The sequence below is a fragment of the Erinaceus europaeus genome, chromosome 16, assembly GCF_950295315.1.
Source record: "Erinaceus europaeus chromosome 16, mEriEur2.1, whole genome shotgun sequence".
Lineage (NCBI taxonomy): Eukaryota > Metazoa > Chordata > Mammalia > Eulipotyphla > Erinaceidae > Erinaceus > Erinaceus europaeus.
Genome location: NC_080177.1, coordinates 60,587,177 through 60,613,964, shown reverse-complemented (window position 1 = coordinate 60,613,964; position 26,788 = coordinate 60,587,177). Strand labels below are relative to the sequence as shown.

At 37.1% G+C, this 26,788-nt stretch overlaps 1 protein-coding gene across 4 annotated transcripts in view; it reads left to right on the top strand.

The window, feature by feature from the left end:
- The window catches only part of ARHGAP5 (Rho GTPase activating protein 5), a 63,959-nt gene that overhangs the window by 7,218 nt on the left and 29,953 nt on the right, over positions 1–26,788 (top strand). For all 4 annotated transcript variants that reach the window (XM_060175213.1, XM_060175212.1, XM_007516828.3 and 1 more), the window contains exon 2: positions 7,407–11,294. In XM_060175213.1, the coding sequence (XP_060031196.1) occupies positions 7,578–11,294 (3,717 nt within the window). In that variant the 5' untranslated portion in view covers positions 7,407–7,577. The remainder of the gene's footprint in view (positions 1–7,406; positions 11,295–26,788) is intronic.

Below are 26,788 nucleotides of genomic sequence, written 5' to 3'. Positions count from 1 at the left end.
TCTTTACTACATTCATTACTTTTCTTCATTTATTTCTTAAGATAAATATAAATACTAGAAACTATTTGATTAAGTACTTTATGGTGTCTTTTTTAGGTCTTTCTACTTGCTTGCTGCACTTACTGAGTCATTGCAAACTATTATGCACTTTAAGGTATATATTTTCCCCTAACTTACGTTTTTTACTCTGTGGCTGCACAGCTGAATAATATTGACAGATATGAGACATGGAACCTAAAATATTGACTGTCATTTTACAGAAGAAATTTTCCAGCCCTGATCAAGTCTACATATATATAGTGTATACGTAAGCAAGACCAAGGTCTTCTCAGCTATGGTACTACAAAAATTTCTTTAAAATAGTGGAGGAAGTATATTTTAGCCTGTTATATAACCAGCTCTTCTGGGGACAGTTTCTAGAGGCATTCAAAACGGTCCAGCGTTTTTTACATTATCAGGTTCTTTTACAACACAGCCTCTAATAAAATTAGGCTATTCTAAACCCCTGGTAATAGAATTATTTACCTCTATACCAAAGAAGTTGGGAAGGCACCAACATGTGCATGTGATATGTTTTTGGACTGACTGAAGATTTTGTGCTAAGAGTTGAAGTTCTTAAGAGGCTGATTCAGAACAAATGTAGGGCCTCTGTGTACCAATTGTGTCTTGACAGGATCAAGTCTGCTTTTCCTATTGAGTAAAAGAAAATTGTTGTGAATTGTGGTATTGACAAGCAAAGTTAGAAAGTCAAAGATAAAGTGGAGGGTTTTTTTTTTTTGTATTTAACAAAAGTCTATCACCCTGAAATTCTTTGATCAAACTTCACCTAATGTAGTTTATATAATGAAAACGATTGCTTCTCTCCTACATAGCATTACTATCATGAATATATTATGCTCTTCCAGGGACTTCTCAGTTTTCCAAGGGAAAAAGGACCAAAACTCTTGAGAGGAAGATGAACATATTGCTAGCGCTGGTTTAGCAGACATACTTTTGTACCCTCAAAACCTGCTTATAGTTTAAGCAGATAGTAGCTAAGAATGGATTGTTTTCATAGGTGATATAAATGAGATGGCCTTTTGTTCTTCTGTTTCGCCACAGAATTCAGAAATGTACTAGGAAGAGTTTAAGACAACTTTCACACCATAACCTCAGACATGGTGGTTAGATAAATGCTGGTTAAATAATAGGATAGATAAGTCAATCTGTTAGAAAATACTTTAGGTTACTGATTTTCAGATATTTTTGTAATCAATTTTTTAATTATATGAGATATAAAAAGTATTGCCAGCTTGGATTGTTATGTAATTCCATTGAATATACTGTTAATAGTCTCATAATCTGTGTTAATAAACAGATTATAGGTTTTGAGAAAAAGTTTAGACATTTTAAAATTAGAGTGATATTCTGTCTTTCTAGATGTTATAGACCCGATAGGAGTATACAATGTTAGTTATAATAACAGACTTAGGCTTGCCTAGTGGACTCAGCTGATTTATTTAGTTATCAATTATGTGGATGCCTAGTTCATGTCAGTTACTGTTTTTGAGTTCTTCTGGGATGTGGTAAAAATAGCAAAACAAAATTCTCATCCTAATAAGAGTTTAGCCCTGAATCGTTCAAAGATACTCTTATGTAAATTGTTGAGATTTTATAAAGTGCTGGGAGTGACTCCGGGTGATAACCTTGAGCTACCTTCCTGATCTATTTACCAGAGTACTGCTCTGGTGGGAATTGAATCTGGGACTGGAACTCTGGGACCTTTGGTGCCTGGGGTATGAAAGTCTTTGTATATAACCATTATACTATCTCTCTAGCCTCTTCCTTATTTACAATTATGTATTTTTAGACAGGAAAGAGAGGAGAGACACCAAAGAACTCCACCTATTTTCTTTATGGTATTCCTACTTGGTGCTAGAGTTTAAACCTAGGTTTTCCATTCAGCCAGTGGATCCTGGACCTCACTTGTTGTAAAGTAGCTTATTCTTTATCTGATTATAGTTTTATCTAAAGACTAATTCATAGGAATGATTACTTTTTAGCTTTTATTTTATTTATAACCAATGTTATTGCTGGGACTCTGTTGCTTCTGGTGGCCTTTTTATGTTGGGTTTTTTCTTTTCCTTTTTCTTGATAGTGGGTGAGAAACAGGAGAGAAGACATCTGTAGCACTGCTTGTGAAGCTTCCTCTCCTGTAGGTGGAACCTGGAGGCTTGAATCCAGGTCCTCACTTAGGGTAATGTGTGTGCTCTGGGGTGTGCCACTACCCAGCTTCAGCATTCCTTTTAATCTTAAATTTGTATGCTTATGTGGTAGGACTTCGTTGTTTAATTCCATAGCTGTTGTGTATGTTAAATGATGTTTTCATTTTTATCTTCTAATTTTTAAAGTAATTTATTTGGGTAGAGACAGAAAAATCCAGAGGAGAGTGGGGAGATAGGGAGAAAGACAGAGACACCTGCAACACTGCTTCACCACTTGTGTACCATTGTAGCATGTGTACGCAACCAGGTATGCCATCACCTGACCCCTCATCTTCTAATTTTTTATTGCATTGATAAGTATATCATTAAGAATTAACACCATTGTGGGCAGATACCTATCATAAGGAGATAAGAAATTGTGCCCATATGTCAACAACTGCCCTATAAGTCATCATTTCCCCAATAATATGGTTGGAAAAGAAAGAAAAAAGAATTAAATTATTTTTAAATATATTTAAATAATTATCTGATGCTTCTTTTAGTAGGTGGTTGATATGTTTTTGATACATCTAGGTTGTGGAATATATGATCAACTTTTAAGTGCAAAGGCAGGAAAATATTGAGGCACTGCTGTTCAGGGCTCCTTAGTATGATTAGAAAAGAGTGAGAATGGGGAGAATAAAGTTAAGATAGGGTTGGGAAAGACAGCTCATCTGATAAACCATTTAAGAATTCTGAGCAGAAGGATGATCTCTGTATTTAAAGGGAATCCTTTGGCTGTTTTACTATGAATAGACTGGTAGAGGCAGTAGGAGTGGAAGTGGGAGTTCAGATAGTTTTAGATAGAACCAGAAGCAGTGTGGTTGGGATCTGAGTTAGAGCCCGTAACTAAAAAGAAATCTTGGGCTTATTTTGAAGATAGAGCTAGTAGGGATTTCCTGACATAATATATGTAGAAATATAGAAAAAATTAATTATATCTTTTACTAATTAATGCAACTTTTTGGTGAAAAGGAATAAAACTATGTTGAAAGTCCAAAACTACAAAGCTTTTTAATCCATTAAAAACCACATGCTATACTTGAATGACTTAGTAAAATATCTTAGAAAACTAAGTTTATAGAAGTAGAGTTCATTTTGTGGCAATTGTATAATAGTTTCATTCATTCTACATTGTCATTTCTGTGAATGTACTTGATCTAAAATTTCCCTTTAGGAGTCAGACATCGGGTTAAGAGCATGTGGCACAAAGTGCAAGGACTGGTGTAAGGATCCCGTTTCGAGCCCCCGGCTCCCCACCTGCTAGGGAGTCGCTTCAGGTGTCTATCTTTCTATCCCTCTCTGTCTTCCCTTCCTCTCTCCATTTCTCTCTGTCCTATCCAACAACAGCGATAACAATAACAACAACAATAACTACAACAATAAAACAACAAGGGCAACAAAAGGGAATAAATAAATAAATAAATAAATATTTTTTAAAAAGAAGGAAAAAAAAGAGAATTTCTCTTTAACCAGAACACCACTTACCTCTTGTTAAAATTGAAACTGGGATATTGAACTATAGATCCTGTGCATTTATCTTTCTTTTAATTTTACTTTTTTAAATAATTTTTATTTATAAAATGGAAACACTGACAAGACCATAGGATAAGAGGGGTACAGTTCCCACCACCAGAACTCCGTATCCTATTCCCTCCCCTGATAGCTTTCCTATTCTTTAACCCTCTGGGAGTATGGGCCCAGGGTCATTAGGGGTGCAGAAAGAGGAAGGTCTGGCTTCTGTAATTGCTTCCCCGCTGAGTCTGGGCATTGGTAGGTCGATCCATACTTCCAACCTGTCTGTCTCTTTCTTTAGTAGGGCACAGCTCTGTGGAAGTGGGGCTCCAGGACATATTGGTGGGGTCGTCTGCCCAGGGAAGTCCAGTTGGCATCCTGGTAGCATCTGGAACCTGCTGGCTGAAAAAGAGTTAACATATAAAGCCATACAAATTGTTGACTAATCATGAACCTGAAGTCTGGAATATTGTAGATGAAGATTTGGGGTCTCCTGTTTGGAAATAGCTAGTAGGTCTGTTTTAGGTATATTCCAAAGGGCCCATGACTTTATTAGTTTTTTCCTGAGCCTGGCATCAGATATGCAGGTTGGACCCAAGATATTGGAGATGATGTCATGGCTGGGAAAAGGGCTAGAAAACTGGATCAGGGAAAAGAGTAGCTCCCAAATATAGGAAAAGTACATAAATATTGTTGACTGTAAACCCCATCAATTTGATCTAGGGCCCATATTCAGCTTAGGAGCCTATGTAACCATTGCATTCCCATAGGTCCAAACTGGCATTCTGTGGTCATAAGTAGGAACATTCCAACTTGCACCAATTTCAGGACCCATCTTCCTCAGTGGCAGATAGAGTATGTTATCCAATCCCCCTTTGGAGGATGGAACATTATCTACTGTTGTTGATCCACAGTGAGGGCAAGATCCTATGGGGGTTCATTATCTTGTCCTGATGGAGATGACCAGTGATGATGGAGTCAGGGATCTGTTCAAGGTCTAGGCCGATCATGTCTGTGTAGAATCTCAGGACTCCCTAACTAGGGCCCCAGCCAATGGGGTGGCCTGATAGAGACTAAAGAGTCATCATTAAAGTATGCCTGTCTCTTGCCCTTATTTAGCTTTTGTAGTCTTCAATTTGGTAAGGTTAGTTTTGGCATGACTGAGGGAAGTGTAATAGGAAATAGGTGAGGAGGAAGTAGAAACTATTTCATTAGGTACTTTATGGTGTCTTTTTAGGTCTTTCTACTTACTTGCTTCATTTATTGGCTCACTGCAAAACTATTGTGCACTTTTGCTTTTATTACCTTTAGTTATATATTGGATAGAGACAGCCAGAAATTGAGAGGTGGAGGAGAGGGAAAGGGACAGAGAGGTATCTGTAGCCCTGCTTCATCACTCGCAAAGCTTTCCCCTTTCAGGTGGGGGCTGGGGGCTCAAACCCAGGTCCTTGTGCATTGTAACGTGTGCTGAGCCCAGTGCACCACCACCCAGCTCCTGCATTTATCTTTCTGACCCTAAACTTTTCTTGAGATACAGTTTTGTAAGATAACCTTAAAGGGAAAATAAGAAACTAGTACAGGCTACTAAAAGCAGCACTAATGTTTCACTTAACCATACATCTTTGAGTAGGTTCTGCAACTTTATCATTTTTGTGTGTGTGTGAATAAAATAAACAGGATAACAATGGATGGTGACAGAAAACAAAAATGTTTTATCAAAGTAGAATTACATCAAAATAATATATGTGAATTCACACAAATAGTACTCTTAGACATATTTTAAATGAATTGTCAAACTTAATAGGCCTATAATAGACACTGGTCATTGGTTGCTTATTGGGTCTCAAGAAACAGATTGCATTCTTTTGTTCTCAGCATAGAAGGAAAACTACCTTGGTTAATTGTGCACAATATTGACATTGAAGACCAGTGAGTGATTATGTATAAGTATGTAAGAGTCTTGAATTAAATTATCTTGTAATGTATTGTAAATTTATAGGCTATCTTCTACTCCCAGTAGGTGGCAGTACTGTACTCACTTAAATGGTGAATTTTTTTAAGGGCAAGTTAATGTTTTTCTAGCCTAGAAATTCTTAAACTTTAAAATACATAAACACCAATTTTATTGCCACCAGGGTTATTCTTGAAACTTGGGCCTGCTTGACAAATCCACCACTGCTGATGGACATTCATTTTGTTCTTTCCTTTTTTTTTTTTTTTGATAGAGACAGGGAGAAATTGAGGAAGGAGAGAGAGAAAGAGACATTTGCTTCATTGCTAGTAAAGCCAAGAGACAGAAAGTGAAAGTCCACTATATTGGAGCTGGGTGGTGGAACACTGGGTACAGCACAAATGTTACCATGTGTGAGGACCTGTGTTCAAACCCTAATCCCTACCTATGGGGAAGAAGGAGAGAAAACTTAATGAATACTGAAACTGATGCAGGTGCTCCCCTGCTTTCTGTCATGTCAATATAAGAAGGAAAGAAAAGGGGGTCGGGCGGTGGCGCAGTGGGTTAAGCACATGTGGCACAAAGCGCAAGGACCGGCATAAGGATCCTGGTTCGAGCCCCCGGCTCCCCACCTGCAGGGGAGTCGCTTCACAGGCGGTGAAGCAGGTCTGCAGGTGTCTATCTTTTTCTCCCCCTCTCTGTCTTCCCCTCCTCTCTCCATTTCTCTCTGTCCTATCCAGCAACGAACAACATCAACAATGGCAATAATAATAACCACAGTGAGGCTACAAACAACAAGGGCAACAAAAAGGGGGAAAAATGACCTCCAGGAGCGGTGGATTCGTGGTGCAGGCACCCAGCCCAGCAATAACCCTGGAGGGAAAAAAAAAAAAAAAAAAAAGAAGGAAAGAAAAAAAAGAGGTGGAAAGAAAGCACAACCCCAGTGATAACCCTGTTGGCATTAAGAGGGAGATGAGGAGGAGTGGAGGGGAAACAAGGTAGATAGGAAGTAACCAACCACAGCACCAAAGCTCAAGCCTGGCTTGCAGACATGGCATAACTATTCAAGTGAGCTATTTCGCTAGCCCATGTAAACACTTTTTAAACCAAAGTTATATAAACCTGTAACTCAGATAAAGAAGGCAGTTCCCAGGAGAGAGTAGTTATTTTCTGGACATTTTTTTTTCTCATCTCTGTGTGAAACAATTTTTTCACCACATATTTTAAAATCACTATATGATGACTATATGGAGCTGACTTCAAAATACCAGCAGGTAATCTACCCAAGAGCATTGTTAGAAAGGATATAGATGTTCCTTACTGTGTCTTAATTAGTAGGTTTCTGTGAATTTGATGTGAAAACCATAAATGGCGCACAGATACATTGCTTCTAATTTAAACTTTAATATTCATGATTCTTTTGCCACTATCAAATTAATTACAATGTACTGACACTTCAGTATTAAAAGAATTGTCTCAGTATAACAAATTATATTGCTATACTAGTTAGGTGTTTTGTTTCCTTTGGATTAATCTTCAGGAGAGAAATTGCTGGGTCATAAGGTAGGTTGTTCATTTCTAGCATTCTGAGAAGTCTCTAGACTTGTGTTATGTTATCATGAATTTGCATGTTGTTTTGTTACGTATAATTAGTATGTATAATTCACAACTGAGACTTGTTCTTTTTTCCATTCTAGGAAGATGAATCATATGATCTTGAAGACCTTTCTGCACAAAAATGAGGGAAATACAAAGAACCAAATATTGTTCTGAAATACAGCATCTATATTTTGAGATGATTTTATTTTCAGAATGAGAAGCATATCTGGTTATCTGTATGAATGTAGAGACATGAGAAGAGAGTTATAATGGCAAAAAACAAAGAGCCTCGCCCCCCATCCTATACTATCAGTGTAGTTGGACTCTCTGGGACTGAAAAAGACAAAGGTAACTGTGGAGTTGGAAAGTCTTGTTTGTGCAATAGATTTGTACGCTCAAAAGCAGATGAATATTATCCAGAGCATACTTCTGTGCTTAGCACCATTGACTTTGGAGGGCGAGTAGTTAACAATGATCACTTTCTGTACTGGGGTGACATAACACAAAGTGGTGAAGATGGAGTGGAATGCAAAATTCATGTCATTGAACAGACAGAGTTCATTGATGACCAGACTTTCTTGCCTCATCGGAGTACGAATTTGCAACCATATATAAAACGCGCAGCTGCCTCTAAATTGCAGTCAGCAGAAAAACTGATGTACATTTGCACTGATCAACTAGGCTTGGAGCAAGATTTTGAACAAAAACAAATGCCTGAAGGGAAGCTCAATGTAGATGGATTTTTGTTATGCATTGATGTAAGTCAGGGATGCAATAGAAAGTTTGATGACCAACTTAAATTTGTGAATAACCTTTTTGTTCAACTATCAAAATCAAAAAAACCGGTAATAATAGCAGCAACTAAATGTGATGAATGTGTGGATCATTATCTTAGAGAAGTTCAGGCATTTGCTTCAAACAAAAAGAACCTTCTTGTAGTGGAAACATCAGCACGATTTAATGTCAACATTGAGACATGTTTCACTGCATTGGTACAAATGTTGGATAAAACTCGTGGTAAACCTAAAATTATTCCTTACCTGGATGCATATAAAACACAGAGACAACTTGTTGTCACAGCAACAGATAAGTTTGAAAAACTTGTGCAGACTGTGAGAGATTATCATGCAACTTGGAAAACTGTTAGTAATAAATTAAAAAATCATCCTGACTATGAAGAATACATCAATTTAGAAGGAACAAGAAAGGCCAGAAATACATTCTCAAAACATATAGAGCAACTTAAACAGGAACACATAAGAAAAAGGAGAGAAGAATATATAAACACACTACCAAGAGCTTTTAATACCCTTTTGCCAAATCTAGAAGAGATTGAACATTTAAATTGGTCAGAAGCTTTGAAGTTAATGGAAAAGAGAGCAGAATTTCAGTTATGTTTTGTGGTGCTAGAAAAAACACCCTGGGATGAAACTGACCATATAGACAAAATTAATGATAGACGAATCCCTTTTGACCTCCTGAGCACTTTAGAAGCTGAAAAAGTCTATCAGAACCATGTACAACACCTAATATCAGAGAAAAGGAGGGTAGAAATGAAGGAAAAATTCAAAAAGACTTTGGAAAAAATTCAGTTCATTTCACCTGGACAGCCATGGGAAGAAGTCATGTGCTTTGTTATGGAAGATGAAGCCTTTAAATATATCACTGAAGCTGATAGCAAAGAGGTTTATGGTAGACATCAGCGAGAAATAGTTGAAAAAGCCAAAGAAGAGTTTCAGGAAATGCTCTTTGAGCATTCTGAACTTTTTTATGATCTAGATCTTAATGCAACACCTAGTTCAGATAAAATGAGTGAAATTCATACAGTTTTGAGTGAAGAGCCTAGATACAAAGCTTTACAGAAACTTGCGCCTGATAGGGAGTCTCTTCTACTTAAGCATATAGGATTCGTTTATCATCCCACTAAAGAAACATGCCTTAGTGGTCAAAATTGTACAGACATTAAAGTAGAACAGTTACTTGCCAGTAGTCTTTTGCAGTTGGATCATGGTCGCTTACGTTTGTATCATGATAGTACCAATATAGATAAAGTTAACCTTTTCATTTTAGGGAAGGATGGTCTAGCCCAAGAACTGGCAAATGAGATAAGGACACAATCTACTGATGACGAGTATGCCTTAGATGGAAAAATTTATGAACTTGATCTTCGGCCAGTTGATGCCAAGTCGCCTTACTTTTTAAGCCAGTTATGGACTGCCGCCTTTAAACCACATGGGTGCTTCTGTGTATTTAATTCCATTGAGTCACTGAATTTCATTGGGGAATTTATTGGAAAAATAAGAACTGAAGCTTCTCAGATCAGAAAAGATAAATATATGACTAATCTTCCGTTTACATTAATTCTGGCTAATCAGAGAGATTCTACTAGTAAGAATCTTCCAATTCTCAGGCACCAAGGGCAACAATTGGCAAACAAGCTACAATGTCCTTTTGTAGATGTACCAGCTGGTACATATCCTCGAAAATTTAATGAAACCCAAATAAAGCAAGCTCTAAGAGGAGTATTAGAATCAGTTAAACACAATTTAGATGTGGTGAGCCCAGTTCCCACAAATAAGGATGTAGCGGAAGCTGACTTGAGAATTGTCATGTGTGCCATGTGTGGTGACCCATTTAGTGTGGATCTTATTCTTTCACCCTTCCTTGATTCTCATTCTTGTAGTGCTGCTCAAGCTGGACAGAATAATTCCCTAATGCTTGATAAGATCATTGGTGAAAAAAGGAGACGTATACAGATCACAGTATTGTCATACCATTCCTCAATTGGAGTAAGGAAAGATGAACTGGTTCATGGTTATATATTGGTTTATTCTGCCAAACGGAAAGCATCAATGGGAATGCTTCGAGCTTTTCTGTCAGAGGTTCAGGACACCATTCCTGTACAATTAGTGGCAGTTACTGATAGCCAAGCAGATTTTTTTGAAAATGAGGCCATCAAAGAGTTAATGACTGAAGGAGAACACATTGCAACTGAGATCACCGCTAAATTTACAGCATTGTATTCTTTATCTCAATATCATCGACAAACTGAGGTTTTCACACTATTTTTCAGTGATGTTCTAGAGAAAAAAAATATGATAGAAAATTCCTATTTGTCTGATAATACAAGAGAATCAACTCATCAAAGTGAGGATGTTTTTCTGCCATCTCCCAGGGATTGTTTTCCCTATAACAACTATCCTGATTCAGATGATGATACAGAAGCACCACCTCCTTATAGCCCAATTGGGGATGATGTACAGTTGCTTCCAACACCCAGTGATCGTTCCAGATATAGGTTAGATTTGGAAGGAAATGAATATCCTATTCATAGCACCCCAAACTGTCATGACCATGAACGCAACCATAAAGTGCCTCCACCTATTAAACCTAAACCTGTTGTACCTAAGACAAATGTGAAAAAATTGGATCCAAACCTTTTAAAAACAATCGAAGCTGGTATTGGTAAAAATCCAAGAAAACAGACTTCCCGGGTGCCTTTGGCACATCCTGAAGATATGGATGCTTCAGATAACTATGCGGAGCCCATTGACACAATTTTCAAACAGAAAGGCTATACTGATGAAATATATGTTCTCCCTGATGATAGTCAGAATCGTATTATTAAAATTCGAAACTCATTTGTAAATAATACCCAAGGAGATGAAGAAAATGGATTTTCTGATAGAATCTCAAAAAGTCATGGGGAGCGGAGACCTTCAAAATACAAATACAAATCTAAAACTCTATTCAGTAAAGCCAAGTCATACTATAGAAGAACACACTCAGATGCAAGTGATGATGAGGCTTTTACCACTTCTAAAACAAAGAGGAAAGGAAGACATCGTGGCAGTGAAGAAGATCCACTTCTTTCTCCTGTTGAAACTTGGAAAGGTGGTATTGATAATCCTGCAATAACTTCAGACCAGGAACTAGATGATAAGAAAATGAAGAAAAAAACCCACAAAGTAAAAGAAGATAAAAAGGTAAGGTTAATGTATGATCCATAGTGTATTTAAGGGTTTTTGTTTTGGCCTTTTAAAATGTATATTCTTTTCAAGGTAATGGATTTGAAGTAGCGTTGTAGACTATCTTATGTCACTTTATAAGTATAATTAGCTTTTGCCTTTTCCCAGTATTTAGTGAGGGCAGATTTTATATATATATTTGTGCTCCCTACCAGAAATACCTCCTCCTGACCCCAGATTATAAAGTTCATACATAACTGCAGCGAACTGCTGCTCATCAAGCCCTGTTAGAAATATATTTTGAATAAGTTTAATCTATTTTCATGTATAGTAATTGCCCACTATACTTTGCTAGACTTCATTCTGTTGCCTAAGTTAGAGTAGCAATATTTCATCCTTATTTTATCATTACCTGTTCTCTAACTAGGTTTATCAACTGTCTTGAAATAAAACTTCTATAGACAGTGTAAATTCTTTACTAAGGCCACACTCACCTTATCATTTACATAGCTTTTTAAATCTTATATAATTTCAGTTTAGAGGATTGTTGTAGGCATACTACAGCAAGCTCTTATATATAGGCTTTTTACTTGGATTTAACATTGCCTTTTTATACCACTTGCTTAGAAGGTGTATGTGAGTATAAATTTATTTTGAAGTTGATTTTTTTTTTTTTTTGGTATTAGGTTGGAGATGCTAAACTCATTGCCATTAAATTAAATACTTTTACTTTGTATTTCCTGAAGAACAAGAATATGCTTTCAGACTGTGGCAGTATAGTTAGCAAAGTCAGGAAATTTATAAATGATACATTGATAATTCTGGCTCCCCATGATGCTGGGAAAGTTTCAGTGCTGTGATCTTTCAATTTCTCTCTTTCCATCTGAAATAGTTGGTCTGTAGCAGTAAAGTCCTGGCAATGATCAAAACTAAAGTTTGTTCTTTTGGACTGTTTCTTTAAGGTAAATATATTGTAGTGGAATTAATATATTCAAATAACATGAGTATTTCAACTGTGTTTATTGCTATAGTCTTTTTTTTCTTTTTAATAAAGTATTTACTTTACCAGAGCACTGCTCAGCTCTGATTTATGGTGGTGCTGAAATTTAACCTGGAACCTCTCTGTTGGCTCAGGCATGAAAATCTTTTGTATAACCATTGTGCTATCTCTTTCCTTTGTTACTATAGTAATTTAGTATTAACTATGAGCTCTTGAAGAAGGATATGCCAAATTTGTGTTTATATTCTGAAGTTGTTAACATTGTCCTTAATTCCATGATATGAAAAATTTCCTATTTCCTTGTACTGTTGCTAACATGTTTCCAATCTTTTTGATATGGGCCCTTCTTAGCAGGTGTGAGATGATAACATTGTGTTTGTTGTCACTGGGACTTTACTACTCAGGGATGCATCCCCACCCACACACCCCGTAAAAAGAGAGGCAAACATAAAGGGAGAGACACCATAGAACCAAAGCTTCCTCTAGTGCTGTAGAGGTTGGGCTTGTGCCTGTGTCACATACATGGCAAAGCACTCACTCTCCAAAGTGAGCTATCTCACTGGTCTTTATTATAGTTTTGATTTAAGTCCTTTTGTGTGATGTTGAACATTTTTTACATGTTCCTGTGAGCTAGCTACATAGGCCTTCTAAAATATGTTTACGGTTATTTATCTCCCACTTTTCTGCATTCCCCATCCATTCTCCATTTTGGGACAGTTAAAGAAGGATAGGCATTATATCTTTGAAAAATAGGTAATATTCATTAATAAGGCTGTTTGATCCTGTGTTTTTTATTCTTAGGGTGACTTTTAATTACTGTTTTGATTTCTGCTCTTATGATTAGCTGTTCAAGTTCCTAGTTTAATCTTGGAAAGCTGTGTGATTATGATAAATTTTCCTTTTCTTTGAGTTTGCCCAGTTTCTCTTAAGTGTCTCTGTGCCAGAATTTATTCTTGTTCTATCAATCTGATAATATCTAAAATAGTCTACCATTATTTTTTATGAAGCACTGGAGAGTGAACTTACCCTGTTTAAGTACAGTACTGCTGAGTGGCTTCCATAGAGCCTTTTAATTTTATTTTTATTTAAAGGAGAGAAGAAGAGATACTCCAATATCATTCCATCATTCATAGATCACCCTGCCATGCACTGTCCATGATTCTACTGTGTGGTGCCAGGTCTTAATTCCAGGGTACAATAGTTTGTACATGCATAACATCCCCCAGTTTCCCATATAACAATACAACCCCCACTAGGTCCTCTGTCATCCTTCATGGACCTGTATTTTCCCCACCCACCCACCCCAGAGTCTTTTACTTGGGTGCAATATGCCAATTCCATTTTAGGTTCTACTTGTGTTTTCTTTTCTGATCTTGTTTTTCAACTTCTGCCAGAGTGAGATCATCCCATATTCATCCTTCTGTTTCTGACTTATTTGACTTAACATGAATTTTTCAAGGTCCATCCAATATCGGCTGAAAATGGTGAAGTCACCATTTTTTACAGCTGAGTAGTATTCCATTGTGTATATAGACCACAACTTGCTCAGCCACTCATTTGTTGTTAGACACCTGGGTTGCTTCCAGGTTTTGGCTACCACAAATTGTGCTGCTAAGAACACATGTGTACACAGATCTTTTTGGATGGATGTGTTGGGTTCCTTAGGATATACCCCCAGGAGAGGAATTGCAGGGTCATAGGGTAGGTCCATTTCTAGCCTTCTGAGAGTTCTCCAGACTGTTCTCCACAGAGGTTGGACCAATTGAAAATTGACATTCCCACCAGCAGTACAGGAGGGTTCCTTTGACCCCACAACCTCTCCAGCATTTGCTGCTGTTCCCTTTTCTGATGTATGACATTCTCACAGGAGTGAAGTGGTATCTCATTGTTGTTTTTATTTGAATTTCTCTGACAATCAGAGACCTGGAGCATTTTTTCATGTGTTTCTTGGCCTTTTGGATCTCTTCTGTGGTGAATATTCTGTCCATGTCCTCCGCCCATTTTTGGATGGGGTTATTGTCTTGTTGTTGAGTTTGGCAAGCTCTTTATATATGTTGGTTATTAAACTCTTGTCTGATGTATGGCATGTAAAGATCTCCCATTCTGTGAGGGGTCTCTTGGTTTGGGTAGTGGTTTCTTTTGCTGTGCAGAAGCTTTTTAATTTGATGTAGTCCTATAGGTTTATATTTGCCTTGGTCTTCTTTGTAATTGGATTCGTTTCATTGAAGATGTCTTTAAAATTTATATGGAAAAGAGTTCTGCCAATATTTTCCTCTAAGTATCTGATAGTTTGTGGTCTAACATCCAAGTCCTTGATCCAGTTGGAATTTACTTTTGTATTTGGTGAAATACAGTGGTTCAGTTTCATTCTTCTGCATGTTTCAACCCATTGTTTCCAACACCATTTGTTGAAGAGACTCTGCTTTCCCCATGTAATAGTCTGAGCCCCTTTGTCAAAGATTAGATGTCCATAGGGACTTCACTTCTGGGCTCTCAGTTCTATTCCACTGGTCAGTGTGTCTATTCATGTTCCAGTACCAAGCAGTTTTGATGACAATGGCCCAATAATAACAGTTTGAGATCTGGGAGTGTGATGCCTCCAGTTCTGTTCTTTTTTCTCAAGATTGTTTTGGCAATTCTAGGTCTTTTCTGGTTCCAGATAAACATTTGTAGCATTTGTTCTAGTCTCCTAAAAATTGTGCTTGGGATCCTGATGGGGATAGCATTAAATTTGTAGATGGCTCTGGGTAATATATTCATTTTGATGATGTTAATTCTTCCAACCCAAGAACATGGAATATCTTTCCACTTCTTTGTGTCTTTTTCAATTTCTTTGAGCCTCGCATGATATGTTGAATTTCTGCAGTGTCTGTTCTGATATCTCCTCTTTCATTTAGTATCCAATTTATTTGGGTCTTCTCCCTTTTTTGTTTTGTGAGTCTGGATAAAGGTTTGTTGATTTTGTTTACTCTTTCAAAGAACCAACATTTACTTTCGTTGATCTTTTTTATTTCTACCCTAACTTTAGTGATTTCTGTCCTTCTGGTTGCTTTAGGGTTCCTTTGTTGTTCTTCTTCTAGGTCTTTAAGCTGTGCAATCAGGCTGTTTATTTGTGCTTTTTCTTGTTTCCTAATGTGTGCTTGTATAGCTATGAACTTCCTTCTTAGGATTGCCTTAGCTGTGTCCCAAATATTTTTATAGCTTGTGTCTTCATTTTCATTGAATTCTCGAAACATTTTGATTTCTTCCTTGATTTCCTCTTTGACCCAGAAGTTGTTAAGAAGTGTACTGTTGAGCTTCCACATTTTGGGACTTACTAATCTTTTGTTGATTGTTAAGTATTAGTTTAATTCCACTGTGGTCTGAGAAGATGCTTGGGATGATTTCAATGCTCTTGAATTGGCTGATGCTGTCTTTGTGGCCTAACATATGGTCTATCCTTGAGAATGACCCATGTGGATTTGAGTAACATGTGTATTGCAGTTTCTTGGGATGAATGACTCTGAAAATGTCCAATAGTTGTAGTTTATCTATCTGTTCATTTAGCTCCCTCATGTCTTTATTGATTTTCTGCCTGGATAATCTGTCAAGTTGAGAGAGTGGGGTGTTGAAGTCCCCTACTATGATTGTGTTGCTGTTAATATATTGCTGTAGCTCTTTCAGTAGAAGTTTGGTGTATTTAGATGGCTTCTCATTGGGTGTATAGATGTTAATAATTGTTAAGTCCTCTTGATTGACTGATCCTCTGAGCATTAAGTAGTGTCCATTCCTATCTTTTTTAATCTTATCTATTTTAAAGTCTATCTTGTCAGATATGAGAATAGCTGTTCCTGCCCTTTTTTGAGGGCCATTGGCTTGTATGATAGTTTTCCATCCTTTCACTTTAAGTCTGTGTTTGTCTTGTTGAGTTAGGTGTGTTTCCTGTAGACAGCATATTGTTGGGTTGTGTTTTCTGATCTATCTTCCTACTCTGTGTCTTTTAATAAGTTAATTCAGGCCATTGACAGTTATTGATATCAAAGGATTGAAGATATTTTAACACCATTCTTGTAGAGTTTTAGAGTGTTCTGATATATGTCCTATTTATGGTGGTCTATTTATAGAAGATTTTCCAGAACTTCTTTCAGGGCAGGCTTGGTGATAGTTGATTCCTTCAACTGTTGCTTGTCTGAGAAGGTTTTGATGCCTCCATCTAGTCTGAATGATAGTCTAGCAGGATATAGTATTCTTGGCTGAAAGCCTTTCTCATTGAGCACTCGATAGATATCTTGCCATTCTCTTCTGGCCTGTAGTTTGTATGGAGAAGTCTGCTGCTAATCTTATGGGTTTTCCTTTGTAGGTGACTTTTTGTTTTTCTCTTGCAGCCTTCAGGATGCTTTCTTTATCCTTATTGCTTTCCATTCTAAGTATGATATGTCTTGGTGTCTTTAGGTCTGGGTTAATTCTGTTTGGGACCCTCTGGACTTGTTGAATCTTTTTGTCTTTGATGTTGTCTAGACTAGAGAAGTTTTCAGCTATTATGGCCTGGAGAATGCTTTCTTTCTCTCCTTCTCTTTCTTCCCCTGGTATGCCAATAATGTGTATATTGTTTCTTTTGAAGTCATCCCATAGGACTCTATTGTTGTTTTCAGCATCTATTAATCTCTTTTTGAATTCTTTTTTAGTTGTGTCTAATTTGTTCTTGATCTTGCTAATTCTGTCTTTTGCTTCATTGATTCTTTTCTCTCTGCCCTCTACTGTTTTCTGGAGTTCATCTATTTTGTTTCCCTGTTCTGATACTGTTTTAGCTTGTTCAGCTAGTTATGTTCTTAGCTCAGCGATTTCAGCTTTCAGCTCTAATAACCATGAGATAATTAGTATTTTCTTCCATATTCTCATTTGTTGTTCCTGTATTTCTGATTACAATTTTTTCAAATTCTTTACTCACTCCGGTGATTATTTCCTTAGCTTGTGTTTGGATGTTGAACTCGTTATTTTGTGCTTCACCCTCTGGGGGACTTTTAGCTGTACTCTTGTCCTGGTTCGATTCTCCAATATTTCTTCTAGTTGTTTTAATCATTTTATATATTATGTTATGAGTTCCCTCTCAGTACTTTTCAAATTACTGATCACTATTGCCTGGATTGACTTGTGTCTAAGTAATTTAATTAAAGGGTTCACAGTGGTGGAAGTTAACAGTTGTTTCAATAGTATTTTAATCCCTGAGTTGAAGCTCAGTGGTTTAAAAGCCTCTTTTTTTTTTTCTTCCCTGTAGGCTATGGGAGCCTGAGGACTTTTAATCTACAAGTGGTCTTCTTAGCTTAATCACTGACTCTGACCAAGAGATGTGGCAGAGATAATCCAGTGGTTATGCAAAGAGACTTTTACAGCCCCTCAGCTATGCCATGGAGGTATAGGTCTTCTCCTGAGTTTCCTGGTTAGATCTCTGTCCCCTGGTGTCCCTCCCTGTCGCTGCTCCAGATTCTGAGGGCAGTAGCAATGGAGACTCAGAGTTGCACTTGGTGAGTCTCTGGGGAGTCCTCTCCTCCGTTCAGCTGTCTCCTTGTTGGTGGAGCAGACTGGAGGTGGTGTCTCAACTGGTAAACTGCTGAACTGTTAGCAGTCACTTAATCTCTCCCTACGCTCCTCTCTGTCACCAGCCACACGTGTTTGTACTCACCGGTGATTTACTGGGTTCCTGTGGTCATTCTAGTCCTGTCTTGTTTCGGTCCCGGGTGGTCTCCTTTGGTATTCCTAGTTGATACAGGAGAGAAGAGGACCTGAGATGATTCTTAATATCCGGTTAGTAACTGAGAAGATTCTTAACTGTGTAGGTAGAGAATAGGAATATATCCATTATTCTCCGTTATCTGATGGAAATGTAAACTATGAGTTTCAAGTGTTCAATAATGCTATTGTAGTGAGCACAAGAACCCAAATCCCTCAGTATACTTTGGCTATATTTTAGAACAGTTCATTGCCTTACTTGCTGAGTTACTCTTGATTATTATTATTAATTTTTTTTTGTCTCCAGGGTTGTCACTGGGGCTCAGTGCCAGCACTATGAATCCACTGCTCATGGCAGCTTTTTTTCCCCCTGGTTTTTGTTTGTTTGTTGTTTTGTTTTTGTTTCCCCTTCATTTGACAGGACAGAGAAACCAAGGGGGGGAGATAGAAAGGGAGAGAGATAGATACTGCACACCTACTTCACCACTTGTGAAGCATCCTCTCTGCATATGGAGATCAGGGGCTTGAACCTCGATCCTTGCCAATGCTGAGTGTGCCACTGCTCAGCCCCATATCTTTTGATTTCTGAACCTGAGTCCACACACTTTTTAAAATTATCTTTATTTATTGAATAGAGACAACCAATAATCAAGAGGGAAAGGGGAGACAGAGAGACACCTGCAGCCCCGCTTCACCACTTGAAAATCTTTCCCCTTGCAAGTGGGGACTGGGGGTTTGAATCTGGATCTTTGTGGATTGTAACGTGCGCTCAACCAGATGTGCCATCACCTGGCCCTCCAGTCTATACAATTTTTTCCCTCTAAAACTCATTCTATTTACTTCCTTTTTTTTTTTTTTTTGGAAAAAATAATTTGTATTGTCTTTATTAGATAGAGACAACCAGAGAGCAAGAGAAAAGGGGGTGATAGGGAGAGAGAGAGAGACACTTGCAACTCAGCCTCAGCACACACAAAGATTTCCCCCTGCAGCTGGGTACTGGGGGCTCAAACCCGTGTGCTTGGGCAGTTTTACATCTGTGCTCAACTGCCTGCCCCTTTATCTCCATATTTTGATCCAACCTAGGATCTATAATCTTAGATATATTTTCTCAGATTGTTTGACACCTGAGAAATCAGAAAATTTACTTCATTGTGTCATTTTGATATTTCTGGTCTGTTATGTTGAAAAAGTACTTCGTTGACTGCCTGAATTGATCTCACCACCTACTAATGTTTGAAAAATTACCTAAGAGAATGAAAAAATTTGACTTATGGGCATGTCAGGTTTTGTTTTTTTTTTAACATCTGTTCAGTGAAATTAGTTAATTTGTGTTTAAACTAGATTTTCTTTTTTATTGAGTGCTAACTTGATTCAGATAGTAAATAGTAAAATAACTGATAGATTAATACAGTACATTAAACTGGTAATTTAATTATTTTTATTTCTAGCTTTTGAAAATTATTCTTCTACCTTGTTTCCCCTCCTGAATCTTTATTCTCAACCAGCAACTTCTATTTTATTTTCAAACACTTTCTTCCACTACATATTCTCTAGTTCTTCTTTCTTACCTAAAACCACTATCATACTATCTTAGATGATTTCTTGTTGCTTTGACAATTCTAATAGTGCTCAGAACCTATTTGTAGTGTCTTGGAAGTATACCGAAATAAAAATATTTTCTTAAAAAAACTGGACAATTAGTAGTTACGTATATATACTGAGTTGATATTACTAAAGAGGAAATTGACACTGTACCATTAATATGATTGATCATTTAGAATGTAATGAATCTTTAAGTTTAGAATGGTTTTACTGTTGAATTCTAAAATCTGTCTTTATTAAGTAAAATGCCTTTTTAGGATAATGGTTATTCAAACAGCGTTGACCAGAATCATGTCTATATTGAACTGTAGCTTGTCTGTGTCCAAATGTATGAATTACACGGTAAGGCTGCTTTTCCTTTTCAGTGTTTATCAGCTAACCTCTTGACAGTCATTTTATTGACTGTCAGGTGTTTTGCATCAGAAAGGAATTAGGTTTTTAAAGGAATTATAATTAAAGTTAGATAAAAACTGGATGCTAAAAAGCTTATTAGAATATAGTACATACAAGTCAGAAGGATTTTACTTTGTAGAAATAATAAGGTGATTTAACAGAGTTTTGAAGTGATTTAAAATCTGTTTTTTAATTTTATTTTTTTCCTCTTTTTACTTATTTGAGGGAGATCAGTATCTTGGTTGGTTTTCTTGTTAGTTATTATACGGTATGCATTATTACCTGATAGATGGTTTGTTCATGAAGAGTGAGAGTCACTTTTGGAAAGGAGGTGTATTTAAGAGTAATAAATCCCCTCCCCTGTACCCCTCAATCCGTTTTTTGTTTATTTGTTTTTGTAGACCTTTTATTCCGTTATTAATAGTAAACTGAATAGAGAAGTAAACTTATAAATGCCTGAGCCTGAGCCTTTCTCCCAAGAGCTCTGGGTGAAGATTTCTTTCCCCTCAAGTGAGGCAGTTTCTAAGGGAAGAAAACCATGATTCAGTGACTTAAACCAACCAGATTTATACCTTGTTATAAACTATAAGTTGATTTCTATGGCCTACGATTGCATATTGAACTGTAATCAATTGAAGAGAGTGTGTCTGAGGCTTTGTTTTTGTAGTGATAATACAATGACTATGTTTAATAATTAACGATTGTTTGCCTCAAGAAAACTGTCATTTTAAACAAGCATATTATTGAATGCCTACTATGTCTGAACACTGAAACTAAGCAAGCAGGGATGACTTATTTTGGACTCTGCACTATAGGAGTTTGGCTTAGTGAAAATTAAATGTCTTTTATATTTCTTTTTGTTGTTGTTTTGTTTATTTTTCCCCTTTATTGGGGGATTAATGTTTTACATTCTACAGTAAATACAATGCATAACATTTCTCAGTTTTCCACATAACAATACAACCCCCACTAGGTCCTCTGTCATCTTTTTCCAGAACCTGTACTCTTGCCCTCCATATCTATTTTTTAATATTTATCCTCTTTTGTTGCCCATGTTTTATTGTTGTAGTTATTATTGTCATTGTTATTGATATTGTTGTTGTTGGATAGGACAGAGAGAAATGGAAAGAGGTGGGGAAGACAGAGAGGGGAAGAGAAAGACAGATAACTGCAGAACTGCTTCACTGCCTATCAAGCGATTCCCTTGCAGGTGGGCAGTAGGGGGCTCTAACTGGGATCTTTAAGCTGGTCCTTGCGATATGCACCATGTGCACATAACCCACTGCGCTACCACCTGACTACCCCCCAATATTTTATATTTCTGTTTTTTAAATTTGTTTTAATCTTTATTTATTTGGCAGACAGCCAGAAATTGAGAAGGGGGAAATAGAGGAGACAGACACCTGCAGCACTACTTCACAACGTGTGAAGCTTTCCCTCCTGCAGGTTGGGACTGGGGGCTTGAACCTGGGTCCTTGTACACTGTACCTTGTGCACTCAACCAGGTGTGCCACCTCCTGGCCCCTTACTTTATTTTATTTTATTTATTTCTTTATTGGGGAATTAATGTTTTACATTTAACAGTAAATACAATAGTTTGTACATGCATAACATTCCCCAGTTTCCCATATAACAATACAACCCCCACTGTGTCATTTACCATCCTTCATGGACCTGTATTTCCAACCCAAGTCTTTTACTTTGGTGTAATACGCCAATTCCATTTCAGGTTCTACTTGTGTTTTCTTTTCTGATCTTGTTTTTCAACTTCTGCCTGAGAGTGAGATCATCCCATATTCATCCTTCTGTTTCTGACTTATTTCACTCAACATGATTTTTTCAAGGTCCATCCAAGATCGGCTGAAAACGATGAAGTCACCATTTTTTACAGCTGAGTAGTATTCCATTGTGTATACATACCACAACTTGCTCAGCCACTCATCCATTGTTGGACACCTGGGTTACTTCGAGGTTTTGGCTATTACAAATTGTGCTGCCAAGAACATATGTGTACACAGAAATTTTTGGATGGATGTGCTCCTTAGGATACATCCCCAGGAGAGGTATTGCAGGGTCATAGGGTAGGTCCATTTCTAGCCTTCTGAGAGTTCTCCAGACTGTTCTCCACAGAGGCTGGACCAATTGACATTCCCACCAGCAGTGTAGGAGGGTTCCTTTGACCCCACACCTCCAGCATTTGCTGCTGTTACCTTTTCTGATGTATGACATTCTCATAGGAGTGAAGTGATATCTCATTGTTGTCTTTATTTGCATTTCTCTCACAATCAGAGACTTGGAGCATTTTTTCATGTGTTTCTCGGCCTTTTGGATCTCTTCTGTGGTGCATATTATGTCCAAGTCATCCCCCCATTTTTGGATGGGGTTATTTGTTGTCTTGTTGTTGAGTCTGGCAAGCTCTTTATATATGTTGGTTATTAAACTCTGGTCTGATGTATGGCATGTAAAGATCTCCCATTCTGTGAGGGGTCTCTTGGTTTGGGTAGTGGTTTCTTTTGCTGTGAAGAAGCTTTCTAATTTGATGTAGTCCCATAGGTTTATACTTGCCTTAGTCTTCTTTGTAATTGGATTCGTTTCATTGAAGATGTCTTTAAAATTTATGTGGAAAAGAGTTCTGCCAATATTTTCCTCTAAGTATTTGATAGTTTGTGGTCTAACATCCAAGTCCTTCATTCACTTGGAATTTACTTTTGTATTTGGTGAAATACAGTGGTTCAGTTTCATTCTTCTGCATGTTTCAACCCATTGTTTCCAACACCATTTGTTGAAGAGACTCTGCTTTCCCCATGTAATAGTCTGAGCCCCTTTGTCAAAGATTAGATGTCCATAGGTGTGGGGCCTCATTTCTGGGCTCTCAATTCTATTCCACTGGTCAGTGTGTCTATTCATGTTCCAGTACCAAGCAGTTTTGATGACAATGGCCCAATAATACAGTTTGAGATCTGGGAGTCTGATGCCTCCAGTTCTGTTCTTTTTTCTCAAGATTGTTTTGGCAATTCTAGGTCTTTTCTGGTTCCAGATAAACATTTGTAGCATTTGTTCTAGTCTCCTAAAAAATGTGCTTGGGATCTTGATGGGGGATAGCATTAAATTTGTAGATGGCTCTGGGTAATATATTCATTTTGATGATGTTAATTCTTCCAACCCATGAACATGGAATATCTTTCCACTTCTTTGTGTCTTTTTCAATTTCTTTGAGTAGTGACTCATAATTTTCAGTATACAAGTCTTTCACTTCCTTGGTTAGATTTACTCCTAGATATTTTATTGTTTTTGTTGCTATAGTAAAAGGAATTGATTTCTGGATTTCAATTTCTTCTAACTTAGTGTTTGCATAGAGGAATGCCACTGACTTTTGAATGGGAATTTTATAGCCTGACAATACAGCCTTACTGTATTGCCTGATGATTTCCAAAAGCTTCTTGCTGGATTCTTTAGGTTTTTCCATGTATACTATCATGTCATCTGCAAATAAGGAGAGTTTGACTTCTCTTCCAATCTGTATCCCTTGAATTCCTTGCTCCTGCCTGATTGCTATGGCAAGAGCTTCCAACACTATGTTGAATAGTAATGGTGATAGTAGGCAGACCTGTCTAGTACCTGATCTGAGTGGAAATGCTTCCAGTTTTTCACCATTGAGTATGATGTTGGCTGTAGGTTTGCTATATATAGACTCCACTATCTTCAGGAATTTTCCATCTATTTCCACTTTTTTGTAGTGTTTTGATTGTAAAGGGATGTTGTATTTTGTCAAAGACTTTCTCTGCATCTATTGATATGATCATGTGGTTTTTGGCCTTGCTTTTGTTGATGTGGATCACATTGATTGATTTATATATATTAAACCAACCTTGCATGCCTGGGATAAACCCCACTTAGTCATGATGAACAGTCTTTTTGATATACTGCTGTATCCAGTTGGCTAGAATTTTGTTCAATATTTTCGCATCTATGTTCATCAGAGATATTGGTCTGTAGTTTTCTTTTTTGGTTGTGTCCCTGTCTGCTTTTGGTATCAGGGTGATGTTGGCTTCATAGAAGCTGGCAGGGAGTATTCCAGTGTCTTCAATCTTCTGGAAGACTTAAAAGTAGAGGTATTAGTTCTTCTTTGAAGGTTTTGTAGAATTCATTTGTAAAACCATCTGGTCCAGAACTTTTTTTTGGGGGGAGATTTTTGATAACTGTTTCAAGTTCATTAGCTGTGATGGGCCTGTTCATGTTATGTACTTCCTTTTTACTTAGTTTTGGAAGTTGGTAGGTATCTAGGAAATCGTCCATTTCTTCCAGGTTCTCTAGCTTGGTGGCATATAGTTGTTCATAGAAGCCTCGCATGATATGTTGAATTTCTGCGGTGTCTGTTGTGATATCTCCTCTTTCATTTAGTATCCAATTTATTTGGGTCTTCTCCCTTTTTTGTTTTGTGAGTCTGGATAAAGGTTTGTTGATTTTGTTTACTCTTTCGAAGAACCAACATTTACTTTCGTTGATCTTTTGTATGGTTTTCCTATTCTCTATGTTATTTATTTCTGCCCTAACTTTAGTGATTTCTGTCCTTGGTTCCTTTGTTGTTCTTCTTCTAGGTCTTTAAGCTGTGCAATCAGACTATTTATTTGTGCCTTTTCTTGTTTCCTAATGTGTGCTTGTATAGCTATGAACTTCCTTCTTAGGATTGCCTTAGCTGTGTCCCAAATACTTTTATAGCTTGTGTCTTCATTTTCATTGAATTCTCGAAACATTTTGATTTCTTCCTTGATTTCCTCTTTGACCCAGAAGTTGTTAAGACGTGTACTGTTGAGCTTCCACATTTTGGGACTGTTACTAATCTTTTGTTGATTGTTAAGTGTTAGTTTAATTCCACTGTGGTCTGAGAAGATGCTTGGGATGATTTCAATGCTCTTGAATTGGCTGATGCTGTCTTTGTGGCCTAACATATGGTCTATCCTTGAGAATGACCCATGTGGATTTGAGTAACATGTGTATTGCAGTTTCTTGGGATGAATGACTCTGAAAATGTCCAATAGTTGTAGTTTATCTATCTGTTCATTTAGCTCCCTCATGTCTTTATTGATTTTCTGCCTGGATAATCTGTCAAGTTGAGAGAGTGGGGTGTTGAAGTCCCCTACTATGATTGTGTTGCTGTTAATATATTGCTGTAGCTCTTTCAGTAGAAGTTTGATGTATTTAGATGGCTTCTCATTGGGTGTATAGATGTTAATAATTGTTAAGTCCTCTTGATTGACTGATCCTCTGAGCATTAAGTAGTGTCCATTCCTATCTTTTTTAATCTTATCTATTTTAAAGTCTATCTTGTCAGATATGAGAATAGCTGTTCCTGCCCTTTTTTGAGGGCCATTGGCTTGTATGATAGTTTTCCATCCTTTCACTTTAAGTCTGTGTTTGTCTTGTTGAGTTAGGTGTGTTTCCTGTAGACAACATATTGTTGGGTTGTGTTTTCTGATCCATCTTCCTACTCTGTGTCTTTTAATAGGTGAATTCAGGCCATTGACATTTATTGATATCAAAGATTGAAGATATTTTAACGCCATTTTTGTAGAGTTTTAGAGTGTTTTGATATATGGCCTATTTGTGGTGGTCTGATTGTTTAGGAGACCTTTCAGAACTTCTTTCAGGGCAGGCTTGGTGATAGTTGATTCCTTCAACTATTGCTGGATCATTTTCTTATTTCTATTAGGTTAACAAAACATATTTCTCACCCCATCTGTAAAGCAAATCACTGAGGTATTCTTGAGTAACAATTTTTAGTTTTCTTATCAATTGACTAAATTGTTTCACCTCTGATTCTTTGATGCTTATCATTTTTACATAAAAATAAAATTAGTTTTTTAGTAGAATTTCTGGTGCTGGCTACATTGGTTTATGGTGTGATAAACATGGTTATATGTTCCTTTGTTTTTAGTTTGCTTTGTACTTTCATCTGAACCATGACTTATTATGTAATTAGGTTATCCATTTTTGTATTCCATTTCTGATTAATGTGTTCTAATGAGGTTTTAAATGATTGTCAATGTTGTGCTTGTTTCATTAATTTAAAAGTAAATCTAAATTTACTGTGACTTACTTTCTAAACCTTTTCCCCATAGCATTCATAGCTTAGTGGTTGTTTAGCTTAGCTAACATATCACAAAATGAAATTATAATTTTAGATTATATTAAGTTAATATGTCAGGGAGGCATTTAACTTGTTGGAATTTATTTATTTGTTGTTTAGAGTCCCCTGTGTTGCCAATGACTTTCCTAGTGAGTTGTCTCTCTATCCCCTTCAATCAACTCTTAAAACAAAAAATCATGTTTATAATTTTACATCAGTAAATAATTGTTAGAATTTTAAGACTTATACATAGGTTTATGGGGAATATCGTTTTTTTTTTAACTCTAAAATTTGGCATGCCACAAATTGTTCCATTTATTTCTAGACAAATTTATTTCTTTTTTTTTAAAAAAATTCCCTTTTGTTGCCCTTGTTTTTTTTATTGTTGTTGTTAGTGATGTTGTTGTTAGGACAGAGAGAAATGGAGAGAGGAGGGCAAGACAGAGAAGGGGAGAATGAAAGACATCTGCAGACCTGCTTCACCCACCACTTGTGAAGTGACTCCCCTGCAGGTGGGGTGCCGGGGGCTCGAACCGGGATCCTTATGCCAGTCCTTGCGCTTTGCGCCACGTGCGCTTAACCCACTGTACGACCGCCGGACTCCCTACAGATATATTTCTAATTAGGTATAGTTTTGGTTTCTAGCTCTGATTTTTTTAGATTCTTCTGTGACTTCACCAAACT